This window comes from Rattus norvegicus, chromosome 7, assembly GCF_036323735.1.
Source record: "Rattus norvegicus strain BN/NHsdMcwi chromosome 7, GRCr8, whole genome shotgun sequence".
Classification (NCBI taxonomy): Eukaryota; Metazoa; Chordata; class Mammalia; order Rodentia; family Muridae; genus Rattus; species Rattus norvegicus.
Window position 1 is genome coordinate 123,626,444 of NC_086025.1, and position 15,228 is coordinate 123,641,671.

General features: G+C 40.7%; 1 protein-coding gene across 4 annotated transcripts in view; it reads right to left on the minus strand.

Annotated features, from left to right (window-relative positions):
* The window catches only part of Cpne8 (copine 8), a 174,197-nt gene that overhangs the window by 131,580 nt on the left and 27,389 nt on the right, over positions 1-15,228 (minus strand). For 3 of the 4 annotated variants that reach the window (NM_001108750.1, XM_039079639.2, XM_063263950.1), the window contains exons 2-3: positions 12,087-12,127; positions 11,424-11,470 (exon numbers count right to left, since the gene is read on the minus strand). In NM_001108750.1, the coding sequence (NP_001102220.1) occupies positions 11,424-11,470; positions 12,087-12,127 (88 nt within the window). Of the gene's footprint in view, positions 1-11,423; positions 11,471-12,086; positions 12,128-15,228 lie in introns of those variants that run through there. The other variant, XM_063263951.1, reaches the window with a different exon arrangement.

Genomic DNA, 15,228 nt, shown 5'->3' on the forward strand with positions numbered 1-15,228 from the left:
ATACATCAGCAGCTTGACAGCACACCTAAAAGTTCTAGGACAAAAAGAAGCAAATAAACCCAAGAGGAGTAGAAGGCAGGAACTAGTCAAACTCAGGGCTGAAATCAACCAAGTGGAAACAAAAAGGACTACACAAAGAATCAACAGAATGAAAAGCTGATTCCTTGAGAAAAATCAACAATATAGATAAACCCTTAGCCAGACTAGCCAGAGGTCACAGAGAGTGTGTCCAAATTAACAAAGTCAGAAATGAAAAGGGAGACATAACAACAGAATCTGAGGAAATTAGAAAAATATCATTAGATCCTACTATAAAAGCCTATACTCAACAAAACTTGAAAATCTGTTAGAAATGGACAACTTTCTAGACAAATACCAGGTACCAAAGTTAAATCAGGAACAGATAAACTATCTAAACAACCCCATAACTCCTAAAGAAATAGAAGCAGTCATTGAATGTCTCCCAACTGTGTGAACCAACAATGGGTTCCACCTCCAGACCTGCCATAGAGTGGGTTTGTGGCACAATTTCCTGTCCAACTGTTCTGGTCCCAAAGCCATGAGATTCAGCTATGACTCAGTTTTATATCAGTGTCGGGGGCAAAGGACTATCCTCATCATCCTTCCCTAACCTCAGGCTGTTGTGGTTATCGTCAAGAGGGTTAACAGCAGCAGAGTTCTAGATTAACCTTAAATGTCTAATGAGACACACTCACATTCTGTCCTATATTGCTCCTAGCTGCAGCTCGGGCTAAGGTACACCGCTGAGACTAGAGGTTCTTACAGCTATGGAACTAGGGTATGACCCACTTTGGTGTCTGCTCTGGAAGACAAAAGCCAGGCTTTTCCATGCCACCTCAAACTTGCAAGGCAGAGTAAAAGCAAGGCTACTCACTCACTGTAGGCCAGGGTAACAGGGTAGGCTTTTACCCCGGAACCTATGACAGGCCACAGAAACCTAAAATTGGGTAGAGCCATTCACAGGCATAGTTGGGACCTTTGGAAGAGGACCAGCATCAAGGAAAGATGTCACTTTAGTCCATCAGACTTTTCTTTTTGCCACATTTTGTGGCAGCAGTATCTTGGGTCAGAAATCTACCTCAGCACAGAATAGGCCTTGGTCAGACTTGATACTGCATAGTATTTAGTGAGCAGGCTATGGTACAGTTTGCTGACTTAAGTTTATGGATTTAAGTGTGACATACAATTCTGCAGCTGGTGATCCATGGTGATCATGTCACTATCTGGACAATTAAAAGTCTTAACTGCAGGCCTGAAATTTTATAAGGCATGGGGTCTATACTCTAGACCCAACAAGAGACTCATAGAGTCAGATTACCCTTTTTAGATTTTATCCTAATAAACTAATACGTAGTGAACAACAGCCAACCACAGATCTAGAGCAAACCTGAGCTTAGGTCACTTTCTAGAGCTGAAACAATCATCACCCAGACTAGCAGGAACACTGGAGACAGAATTTGAAGAATCTCTGAAAAAATGAGCAGAAAGAGAAATGCTTGTGTTTCTAGAAAAACAAGAACAGATAATGCCTGACTACAATGACTAGAATAAATCCTTCACTCTTTGATGTGCAGAAAATGCACCCCACACCAAGAATCAGAAAATTTCAGGGAAATCATGATGTCACCTAACAGTTAAAATAAGATGAAAGAAATCAATGAAATAATATCTATAAGGAGAAAAGTTAGGAGAATTGAATCAGCGGTTTTAAGGAAACTCAGTGTGGTTCAAGGTGAAACAAAGAAATGATTTGACCCACTAACAAAGAAACTTAGGGAGAGGGAAGAAAGTTAAAGAAAAAAATCTACAAAATTATTGAACCGAGGTGCAGAGGGAGTGAAAGTAAACTGTAACAGAAAGATATCGCTAGCACAGATTAAACAGAGAGAGAATTAGTGAATTCAAAGGCAGGCTATTTGAAAACACACAGAGAGTATCACAAAGTAGATACTCTGGTAACAGGCTTCAGAGAGACAGAAGCTCGGGAAAAGAGAAGGAGGGTTTTTCAAAGCAATGTTAACAGAACTCTTTGCAAACCAGAGAGAAATGCAAATATCCAGGTTACAGGAGGTCAGAGGTTGTCATATTTAACTTGGACAAACCTACCGCAAAGCATATTCTAATCAACCACTCAAATGTAAAATAGGAGTATTCCCAAGGCATTAAAATAAAGAACAGGTAGGCCTGCCCTAACTCCTGAATGCCGACTTCTCAAGCTTTCATAGCATGAGAGAGACACATGAAAATAATGAGAAAAAAAAAAATTAACCACAACCAAAAAGACTAGCAGGGATATCCTTTAGAAATACAGGACAGGAAGCAAAAGCTGAGATCACATACTTCCGTAAGGCGCATCCTAAAAATAATTGGAGGGAATTATCCAAATCGAGAGAGATGCTAACAAGTGAGGACATGTGAGAAACTACATCCATCCAGACTCTGCTGTCATGAACGGGGTGATAGACCTTCTCAAGCTCCACGTACTGAAGACAAGGGGTTCAGTCTGTGGCACTGTTGGGAACCTTACAGAAGGAGGGTAAGTCTGAGAGCATGACCATGAATGAAGTATTGGGACCAACACTGTTTCTCTTTCTTGCTACAGTGAGGTGAACAGGCTTCGTGTGCCATACATTCCCATCTAATGTACCACAGGACCCCATCCAATGTATCATGTGGTCTTACCCAACATACCATGCGACATAACAAAACAAGGTCAAAGGACCACAGAATGAAACCTGAGAAATCATATGCTAATAAAACACAGAGTTGGTGTATTCTCCGTGCTGACAGGAAGCCAACACAAAATTTAAAATACTTCTGTCAGTATATAAGACAGCAAAACAAATAGTGTGACATATATAATTACAAATTCCTTCAAAATTTGGAGTACATCTTTCCAGGCTTTAAAGGTTTCTGTAGAATAATCAGGTGTAATGCCTTCATAAGTGACTTGCCCTTTCACCCTTGCAACTTTTAATACTCTGTTTTTATTATATGTTTTTAATGTTTTAACTAGAATTTCATTGATAATTTCTTTTCTGGTCTTGTGTATGTGGTCTGTAGACTTCTTATACTTAGATGGGGAATCTCAGTTTCTGGGTGATTTTTCTGATGATAAAGGCTTTTTTTTTAATGATGCCCAAGAATAAGTCTCCTATATTCCATCTATCTATCTATCTATCTATCTATCTATCTATCTATCTATCTATCTATCTATCTATCCATCCATCCATCCATCTATCTATCTATCTATCTATCTATCTATCTATCTATCTATCTATCTATCTATCTATGTGTGTGTGTTTTAATGTTTCGCTGAAATTTACTATGCGCTATAATTTCTCTACTTTGTCTTTAATCCCTGGCTCTCTGTTTTTGGCACGGTCCAGTCTGTTGGCATGTCTTTCCACTAAAGTTTTTAATTGGCTTGCTGAGTTTTTCATTTCAGTTTGGGTAGTTATTAATCCTTTTTAATTTTATGTCTTGGAGTAACTTCCTTACACCACCGATATTCTTAGCCTTTGTCTTCTTTGAGTTAGTTGATCACAATTCTAATCATTTTCTTGAGTTCATTTTTATATATTCTTCCAGTCGCGTTCATTAGGGGCCATTATTATGAGTTTGGTAGGTTTTGGAGGAGATGGTATCTTGTTTTTTCATGGTGTTTTTATTTCTGCATTGGATTTGTGCATCATGAGTCAGTACGTTGGTTGAGTTTTTCTTTTTTGTCTTTTTGTTGTCTCTTTCGGCAGAGGTATTTACAGAATTCAGGATGAGGTGGATTTGTGGTAGAGTTGGGACCTTGACTTCCTCTTTTTTCCCCCCTGGGTTTTGGGGAATGCATCCACTTCAGGTCTTCTGTTTCTCTCCTAGTCTGGTATAGACTAAGCAATTAGTAGGTTCTGGATGGCTCTGGCGTGAGCAGTCATTGTTGTACTACTCTACCTCCTGTGGTACTCAGCTGCAAGGACCATGTGACCATTGAATTCTCTGTCCTTCAGATGTGTGACAGCTCTGGGCGTTATTTCCTAAGCTGATTGTGTGTGAGTGTGTGTGTGTGTGTGTGTGTGTGTGTGTGTGTGTGTAATTTGTTCTATAGGTTCTGTTTCTCTAGACCCAGAGTTATACAAGTACCAATGAAACATAACAAAGTCTGATATTTATGCTACGAAGCGAGCAGTAACAAGAACCATAGTATCATTACAGGATTTCAAGGGTACAAGCAAAGAAGCACATGTGTCTCGTGGCAGAAATCCTATTTGTGAAGTTAAGAAAGCTGAGCTGTGAAGAATCCCCCAGTGATTTCTAAGTAGGTGTTACGCATTCATGATTCACCGTGGAGATGAGTAAATGTTGAACTACTAATTGGGCATGAAAGAAAGCCCACCAGAGACAACTCCAACGACGTTAATCTTTTTAAGCAACAATATTTGAAATTTATAAACAGCTGCAGCTGTGTGCTCCCCTCGCATTGAAACATATGGACTCCATAATCAACTTTAAATGTTTAAGAGTAATTCACAAATGGATTCATTTTAAAGAGCTAAACTCTAACTCACAGAAGTTAACGGTGTTTTCCAAGTCTCTATTGGCATGCAACAATCTGGGGGATTCCTTCACTAAGTCCATTACCTTGTTTTTGCATTTTCATAATTTATGACAACTTTTATTCTTTACAGCTCTGAGAGTACTAAGAGATACATTATTTCATGAGTTTTCCATAATGCATCATCACTAGATAAGAGATACTGAAGAAAATATAATTACACTAGTGTCAGATACAATTTAAAATCAGGGTTTGGACTACAAAGGGTTTTAAGATGATCTTGTATTTATCTAAACTATGTTGCTTCTCATTTAATCATTTTGCCAGGTCATCTCTGCAATCTAAATGCTATGCATCTCAGAACATGAACTCATAGTAAGCTAATGCTTTTGATAAATCACCCTTAATTTAGACAGACGAACAACTCTAGTGGAGTAAAGTTGGTATCTAAGTCAGTAAATTTGGTTATAGAAACAAATTAAAGTTGCTGAGAAAACTAAGTATCCCATACACTTCCTCAGGCACACATACTCCATTTTCATACTGTAACTGCCACACCAGCTACACCGTTAGTGCTCACTACACGCTGGCGAGATTAATAAGTGATTAAGCTTTTGTGAAGTTATTAAAAAGTGCCCATATTTTCTAAGTCTGATCTGAAATAGCTAGATAAATACTTCTCACCCTGATAAAACAATGTTCAGCACTTAATGTTCTCGGAAGAATTGATACAGTTACTAGAAGTTTTGTTTTGAAGCCCCTAACAATGTGAATCCACAAACGCACAAGAATATTAGTGCCGAAAACAAGCTTTTCCTGCTGAGCCAGCACAGCCCTCATTGGAGGTTTCCCGCCATAGACATCCACGGTGACTCTGCACTGTTGCTAGGAACTCAGTCTCATGTGACAAATTCTAATGTTGTAAAGGTCTTCCTTAGAGTGCCCCACTCTACTGCTTTATACCCACTTCTGGATAAAAATATTTTAAGAATCTGAGGACAGTCGTTGTGACTATCTAGCTTCCACACAGTTTTCAGAGTAACAGGGGCTAACTCTAACATCAGGACAGAGGCCTCACAAACATACCTGCCCCTCTGGGTACTAAAGCATGGACAGCAAAAAGGAACATTTTGGAATTTGCTCCCAGGGGACTAAAGAGCAATAGTATTAGGCCCAATCACCACAAATTGCCTAACGACAATCGCTTTTTACTTATAAAAATGGCAATTCTATGCAGTTCGATGTAAATGCATCCTTTTTCTTCATAAGCACTGCGCATGCCTGAGTGTAGCTTCCCCTTGCGTCGGCTGTTAGCAGCTGTGTAACACCACATTTACAGATTGAATCTGAAGCCAAGTAAACCCCTTCATATGCTCTCCTATCATATGCTCGGCAAGTACCAGGAACAGAATTTTACAGTGTTGAACGTTATTACCTGCTGCTGGGCAGTGTTTTGTTTTGTTTTGTTTTGTTTTGTTTTGTTTTGTTTGAAGAAAAGTTGTCTTCCCTCTTATAATCCCGGTGTATCCTTAAGTGTACGGTACTTATATGCCAGCTATTGCTGCTAGCAACTAATATTTCATTGCTGGAACAACAGTAGGAGCTGAAATCATCTTTTCTCGTGTTACACATGCATGCGTAGAGTCAGCAAGAAACCAGGCGCTGCGTTACCCTGGGAAATGTGAGGATACACTTACCTTCCTTGAGCTGAGGAATCTGCCCTCCTTAAGAATTGTCATGGGGATTAAGTATCAAATGGGGTGTGTTTTGTTGTTCAGTTCTTTAGTTGCTAAGGGCTAAGTTATGCTTGTCTCCTGCATCTGCATTTCCTCTTATGCTAATGCCTCTCTCTCTCTCTCTCTCTCTCTCTCTCTCTCTCTCTCTCTCTCTCTCTCTCTCTCTCACTTGTTAATACTGTCAGCTCTTTCGTGGAGTTTACCTGTTGGATACCTTATCCCCTCATCCCCTACAGCAGGGCTGACTGGAGGGCTTTGAAGACGTAATGCTGTGTGCTGTTCTCCTAAGGACCTAATGGCTCTTGCAGGGGAGCAGCCTCCTGAGAAGAGAAAGCGGGTTACTGAGATAAAGACGCTTTTGTGAGCTCATCCCAGCCCCATCCTGGCCCAGTCTTCTTTCTACCACTGAATGATGAGATAAAGCTTCGAAGACATGGTCCCCTCGACATCTGTACTAAATTTCACAGCTTCCAAAGTGGGAAGAAATAAATACTTTTCTCATAATCTATCCAAACATCGGTGTTCTTTTATAGAAAAACAAGCAAGCTAAGACGTCCACTGCCTCTCAGTCTTCACCCACGGCTTCTTCCCATCCAGGATAGCGCCGGGTCCTGCTTGCTTATCACATTGCCCTTTGAATGTGGTTTCCTGTAACCACCATTTTCAGTTCTCTCAGTGACAAACAAGAGAGCAGCAGAATGTTCTATTGTGCCTCAGCATTTTATCTTAGTAATATGCTACCTAAACAGTAAGCCTCAGCTTCATATATATATATATATATATATATATATATATATATATATATATATATATATATGTGTGTGTGTGTGTGTGTGTGTGTGTGTGTGTGTGTGTGTGTGTGTATGACTTTGGGTTTTGTTATTTTTGTTTCTTTAGATTTAAGCTTCAAAATTAATTACAGCATACCCCCAATGACATGAAATGTCTTTACCTTTATAAAATCAGAAGGTAATAGCTTGAACTGGATATTAACTGTATTCACCAGAGTAGTCTAATAGCAACAGTTTCAGACAGCCATGGTTCAAAGCACCATTCTAAATACTTTGTAACCGAGTATCACTGGTCAAGGTGCTTATCCATTTGACCTTCTGCTCCCTAGACCAGTGATTACAATAGCCCATTCTTAAGTTTGTTGTAAAAACTAAATTACTCGATAAATGAGACTGGCTTAAAACAGTTGTTATCCATTCTTGTGGTAAAAGAGCTTGCAAACTATATTTTTAAAAAATCACTTCACTAATTGTGTGATGATAAAAAGAAAAACCTAAGACTGATTTTAACCAAACAAAACTTGAAGTTCAGTTTATTAACAGACAACAAGAACACTGCAGTGCAGCTCTGAACATTTTACTCCATTGTTTCTCAGATTCCCCTGATGTAATAAATTTTCTGACTGTCATCATTCTGCAGTTGCACTGGCTAAGTGCCTGGTTCTGTATTTACCACGGTTCCTTTATTAGTTATTGAAGCATACTACTCTTCAGCCCTGTGTGGCATTTATGGTCTGTCAAGAGTTGTCTACTGCATAAGCAGGATAAGAAAAAGAGGAACTGAGAGTCAGGGGATTGCAAAGGTATTTAAGAAAATCAAATTCAAAACCAAATAAAAGAACAAACAAGAGGGAGGGGGCAGACTTGAAAGAACATTCCAACAGGGAAAATAAGAGCTGACCCATGATGGGGGAGATGGCTCACTGGGTAAAAGAACTCGATTTGTAAGGAAAAGGATCCTAGTACAAGTCCTCAGAAAGGGCTGGATAGATGGCTCAGGGGTTAAGAGCACTGGCTGCTCTTCCAAAGGTCCTGAGTTCAAATCCCAGTGTTCATGTGGCAGCTCATAACTATCTGTAACTCTAGTTCTGGGGATCCTACACCCTCATACAGATATAACAGGCAAAACACCAACAAACATGAAATAAAGATAATTAATAAATTTTAAAAGAAAAGAAAGCACAGGAGAAAAGCAAACCAAGGCCATGGGCCTGTAACCCCAGAACTAGGGAGCAAAGACGTAAGGCCCCAGGGGCTCACTGGCCAACAAGCTTAGGCAAGTTAGCGAATTCTGACTCAGTCAGATCTACAAGGAAATATACTTGATGGCTTCTTCATACACAGGCACATATTCCTATACACACACACACACACACACACACACACACACACACACACACACAGAGAGAGAGAGAGAGAGAGAGAGAGAGAGAGAGAGAGAGAGAGAGGGGATGTGAATAGAAAAGGTAGCGAAGCAGTACGTTGTTGCTCTGTGAAAGAGAATGATGACTCTCGATGACTGATTAGGTAATGAGGATATGAAAAGAAGTCGGAACAATCGAAAAAAAGCAATTATCTATATATTTATAGAAACTATAATGCAAGCATGGGGAAATGGCAATGACTTGACATTTAGATAGGATTGGTTTTGAGGTAAATATGAAAGACCCATACGAACCTATGTGGCCATTCCCACTCCCCACCATGAAGGCACTGGAAGGATGCTGTTGAAGGCACTGCAGACTGTCGCCTTCTCCTAACCTTCTCTTGATTCCTAGAACTGAGGCGAACCCCTCTGAATCACTATGCATTTCTTAGATACCGCTTCAGCCAAGGAAGTCATGGACTCAGATCTTTGCAACTGTCAAACTAAACTTGCACTGCTACATTTCTCAGATGTGTACTTGTCACGGTAACAGAACACCGGCTGATACAAAACATCGGCACCAGGAAGCTGAGTGGTCTTGGTGGCTGTTGTATGCCAACATGATGCAGTCCTGTAGAATTTACAGGAAACAGAAGAGTCAGGTGGAATAAAGCCTGAAATTCTGTAAGCGTTGCTGAACGCAGCAAGGAACATGGACTACTGGTAACAGTCTGCCATGGGATTTCAAACAAAAACCAGAACTCCACGAGGAAACAGACCAAAGGCCTTGCTTCTTATACCCTGCCAACCAATTTGAGGCCTTTTTTGCCGTGTTGTGAGACTTTTTGGTCCTTTGAACTTGGAGATAATGGATTTGTTTGTCTGACAAAGAAAATGTCAAGACAACAAAGGACTCGGTTCTCAGCATGAGCATCATTGGCTGCTTTTAGTCAGATTTAAGGAAAGAATCGGGATCAAAGAAAAGAAGGCAGCAAGGCTGGGGAATGCTACAATGAGGCTAGACAGAGGGGCATGTACAGTTCAGTTAAGTCAGAACTGCAGAGACAAAAAGGAGCCACATTCCAGGCATCCACAAGAGGATGGACACACTGTGAGCACCTCAGCTTCCACTAGTCGAAGCTCCAGAGGGAAGAACTACCAGTTTGGTTTGAACACTTAGGTCAGAGGAAAGGCTGTTGGGTGTTCTATGCACCCAGGACCTACGCAAGAATCATTTCCCCAAGTTTAGCCATCCATGACAAGCTCATTGTCCCTAGGTGGGACGAGGTAGCTTAAGCCGTAAGTAAACTTCAGTGCCTACTACAATTCTGGCTTTTATAGGTAGGCAGACTATAAGACTAGACAGAAAGGGAGTCACGACTGTTCCCATGCAGATTCAAAGGAATACCTGGCCGACCCACTCCGATTCCCAGAAAGGAGAATGCAGGCACAAATGCCTCCTTGGGAACGCTGTGGGCAACAAGCAGAGCCAGCTGAAGGGGCTGGTCATACGGGCCACAATCAAGAAGACCATAGAGTAAGGGCTACACCAGCCCTTCAAGTCCGCATCTGGTGACAGTGTGCCAGAAGGCCACACATGAAAACTATTCCCTGCTGAGTTTCATTCTTGCTTTGATCTAACTCCTTTCTGTGGCCTGAGTTCTCTCTATGTCTGTTACGGGACTGTTTCTGGTATGTGTGTGACTCTTGTCTTTCTAGGGCTCACCCTTCAGATCACCACTGTCACAGTCTTTCAAGCAACACTGAAATACTTGAGGTTTCATGTCTCTTATGGGTGGAGGGAATGTGCATTCTGAGACAGCCATGAAATTTGGAAGGATGGCGGCTGAATACTCCAAGTTTGTTATTACCCAAAGCCCAAAGGGTCGATTTCAGAAGTGTTACTATGAGAGGATGTGAAGCCTGGGGAGAGATTCTGAAGTCCCCAGGGATGTCACTTTTGATGGGCACTAGCCCCAGGCCCTCCCTTCTCTCATTAGCTTCCTGGCAATGGAGGAACACCATCTCCCACAATGTGTTTCCTCAACCAAGGGAGGAGAACTAACCAAGCATAGACTAGACTTCTAAAACTAAACCCCAGGAAAGCTATTTTACTTTATAAAACAACCCAAGCTGTGTTGGGTATGTGCTATAGTAATGAAAAACTCACTGGAACACACATGAGCGAAACCGCCACTCAACATCACATTGGGCTGTCCCTCCTTACCAATGGTTACAGTGGTATTGGGTTGTTTTTAGCCCAGTCCAGCATAGGATACATTGGTCATCTCTTAACCGTCTACCTCACCATCGAGGCACTTAATAAAGTGACTAATGAGAAGCATTCTACACCAGCAAGGACAAGAACAGCACCAGGGAAGGCTAGCCACACACTGTGACCCCATTGAAAGGATCTGTTGCCTTTCTGAGACAAGCAGTAGAGCCTGGGGAAGTGAGAGGCCCCACTCTCGGCTGCTGCCCTCTCCTTCAAATGCGTGCATTCTCTGGAAAATACCATAATTGGATTCTTCATCTGCTTTGCTTTTGTTCGTTTAACAATGCATATCTGCGCAAGGAAAGTGAGTCTCTGTTTTATTCCCAAACAAGTCACTTTGTAACAAAATGTCAATACATAAAAGGCAGGTGATATTTGCCAATAAGTACCTCCACTTAAGATCCTTTGGTCTGACATTTTATAAAAACTCAACCATTGGCTTCTAAAAGTGAGATTAATTCCTCAGACATAAGGCACAGAAGGAATCAAGTCAACTGGATAAGTCTCGGGGCTGGAAGACTACATGAGAAGCTCACGAGTGCAATCTAGTAAAACCAAACATGAACAAATCCAATCTTTGGGTTGAGGAACACTCAAAATAACTTAAAACAACCAGGGAAACATCTCTGCACTATAACCCATGCTGGATCTTCTGCACAGTGACTTTTGAAAACATGGTTTCTCTTACCTCTCTCCATTCTTTGTTTCCAACTGCTTGTGTATATAAGACACAAACTACAAAAGATGACAAAGACACAGACATATGTAAGCATTTAGTAGGAATGTACGTGACTTCTATTTCAACTTCTAAAGAATGCACTTAAGAAAAAAAGAACAAGCGAGCTTAATTCCAGAGCTTAAAATCACCAGAGTTTAATATGACCATATTATAGCATACAGAGAATAGTACCATTGGTAGATAATGCCTTTATATCCCACTATAGATGTATACATTTTAAAACCATACCTCATAATTTCAAATATTGGTATTTTAGTACATGTGTAGACTGCTTTTAAAATACTCAAATTGCTCAGGGCAACCTCGGAATTGACAACCTGAGGCAAAGGTACTCTGCACTTACATCAGTGAATCGTCGGCCCTGTTTGTAAACAGGAAAGGTGTTCAATTAATAGATAAAGTCTAAGAAGTAAGATTAAAGACTTTACACAATGATTATGGGTTGAAGAGAATCTTATCACTTGTCAAATGAGGTGCAAAGAAGTTTTACCACAAATCACAATGTCTTTTCTCAGTTAAAAAAAACAAAAAAACAAAAAAACATAAACGGAAGTAGTAAATTTGACATAACGTTTGCAAGATTTAAGTAAATACACAGAACACTTCACTTACTTGGATCAGACTTAGAAAATGTATCTCTATCAAGAAGATTTCTGTGAAATAAAACAGAGAACGCTAGTTAAGCCCCAAACCAAACACTTAGATGTATATAACTTCAGAAAATATACATAGGCCAGCACACACTTGGAACTAGATATGAACTTTCTACCCCTTTGCTTATTCAGTTGGTCATCCATGGACTCATTTCCTTGACCTGCATTACAGTTGAGCAATGATCTGACTCCCCACCCTGTGAAACCACAATGTCTGTACCGATGTCGCAACTTCAGGTTTCCTTTGAACTCATGGTTGAGACCCTGCAGGTGCTTGAACCAACTTCCCAAAGTGAGAGTCAGTTACTAAGACAAACACAGCAAATCAGAACTTGGGGCCACATGGACACATGTAACAGCACGCAGTAAAAAGCTCCTTCTATGGACAGGAATTTTTGTCAGCTCTAAAGGGTTGTGGTAAACGACTTTCTAATCCAGTGATTGATTACTGATAAGCACATAGATCTTGTTTAAGCAGTCTTTCTAGTAGGAGGATAGAAAAGACTGGGCAAAGCTAACACAACTACTGACTTAGATTTGTGCCTGTATTTTCACATCTATCATGGAATAATGTGAAATCCGAAAATGGGCATCAGGCTATTCTGTTATCTTCAACAGCAACAATGCAATCATATTTACTGCATTATATATCGTATAATCCTGGATTATCATTAGAAAATTAAGTTTCGGTGCCAGGAGATGGCTCAGTCAGTAAGTGCTTACTACACAAACCTGAAGACCTGAGGTCAGGGCTCCATCACACATGTCAAAAGCCAGGTAGTGCAGCATGTGCCTATACACCCAACCAGGGGAACAAAGATAGGTAGGTGCTTGAAGCTCAACAGCCAGGCAATTTTGCAAAATTGGCAAGCTTGTGATTCTGTGAAAGACCCTGTCTCAAAAAGTAAGGTGAAGAAAAATGGAGGAAAATGTTAGTGTTGGTCTCTGGTTTACACACAAAAACAACATGCGCGCACGCACACACACACAACACACACAACACACACACACACGCGCACACATGCACGCAAACACATACATGCACGCACGCACATACACACACACACAACACACACACACACAACACACACACACACGCACACACGAACAACAAAATACAAGAGTTAAGTTCAGTACTTTATGATTAATAAGGTAGGCAAGTATTAGAAAAGTCACATCTCAAAAGCTACCCCTTCCGTTGTCACTGTCACTAAAAACTAAAGACAGCCAATCAACATTCCAGGTGGCAACCTGAAGCCACCTCTTGAAGTAGTCCCAGGAAAAAGAAGACACATTTCTATTTGGAATTAAGTGAGATTTCAAAAGGCCCATGCTTCACAGAAATCGAATGAAAACAACCCTTCCTGTCCCCTATGCAGACACCCAGACTCCAGCAGCGGTCGGCAAACAGTAATTCAAAAACATTTCCACTTGAGGAGGTACTAATATTCCATCTGCAAGTAGTTTTCCACTTAGTAATAATTCCCTGGCCCTTCCGGTGGCTCCAACTTCTGCCCATGAAAATTCTAAAACAATGTTAATTAAGTTACTCTGTTCAAAGTTCACGGAAACAAGAGAGGCTGAAGCAATGTGCTGATACTCAGAGTGCGCCACATTCAGATTTCAGAGACTATAATGTAATTCTAGTGCCTTGCTCATTTAGGACTAGCTACGATCTTTAATTAAAAATATAAAAATGTCCTGGAGAGATGGATCAGCGGTTAAGAGCACTGACTGCTCTTCCAGAGGTCCTGAGTTCAACCACATGGTGGCTCACAACCATCCGTAATGAGATCTGATGCCCTCTTCTGGTGTGTCTGAAGACAGCTACAGTGTACTTATATATAATAAATAAATCTTTTTAAAAGTTTGTAGGTAGGTAGATAGATAGATAGATAGATAGATAGATAGATAGATAGATAGATAGATAGATTTTTATCCCCAGGAAGCCTAAAACCCCAGAACTTCAGTGTGATCTTGACAACTGAGATTTAATTTTCCAATCTGCCTAGATATACAGTGTTCTCTCCTGTGACCACGTGACTAGGATACAACAGAGAATTTCTGACTTTCAGTTGCTATTGTGCTTGCACATTTTGAAAATTCATAAAAGTCAGATTTTCAGATTATGGATAGAGAGCCAATGACCAACAGTGATCAAACAGCACCTCTACCTTAAGCCCACTCAGAATTCGCACAAAATATTTGACTTTATATATACTTTGTTAAAAAGAAACTCCACTCGTGTTAAAATGTGGGACTAGAACTCAAATTGAGTGAGGTAACCAGACCCAAGCACACTGAGTTGCACTTCTTTTTAAACTAAGGTTCCTCACTCCCAGTCTTCAAATGTGAGTCCATACCCTTCAGTAACTGTAGAAACCAAGAATGTACAGTGGAACCATTGCTAGGGTGGGCAGTGGGAGTGCACTAGGAGAGGGAGTACAGGGTACAAGGGGTTTAGGGAGGTAAATGGAAAACAAGATCTCTAGTTAACAAGGGCAAGTGGGCATAAATACAAAAGGAGAAGAGAGAAAGACAAAGCAGCAGTAAGGATGTCTGTAGTCATAGGGAATCATTCAATATCTACCTAAAAGGAAAACCTGTAATACACAAGTAGACGTGTATAGTTTAAATGAAAATTCTCATCTGAGTTGAGATTGCTTTCTCGGGGTTGGGGATTTAGCTCAGTGGTAGAGCGCTTGGCTGACAAGCGCAAGGCCCTGGGTTCGGTCCCCAGCTCTGAAAAAAAGAAAAAAGAAAAAGAGAGGAAAAAAAGAGAGAGAGATTGCTTTCTTTTAGAACCAAAGGCGATCAAAAACCCCAATATCAACCGTTAGAAGCCCTCTTTTGAGTTGTGGTGTCAGGGATTCCCAAAGATTACAGGCTATTGCTACTGCCCTTCTTGGCTATACCCTGGCTACACCCTCCCACCCAAGGTAGAAGGATAAGTTCCTATTTTTGAAGACACCATGAACTTCAGAAACAGGGCTCAGAAGCCACTGAGCTGGAACTGACTTAAATGCCTCTTCCCTGAAATGTCAATGGGAACAGAGGGCACCATGCAAACTTCCAAGCAAGGGAAGCAACAATCCTATCCT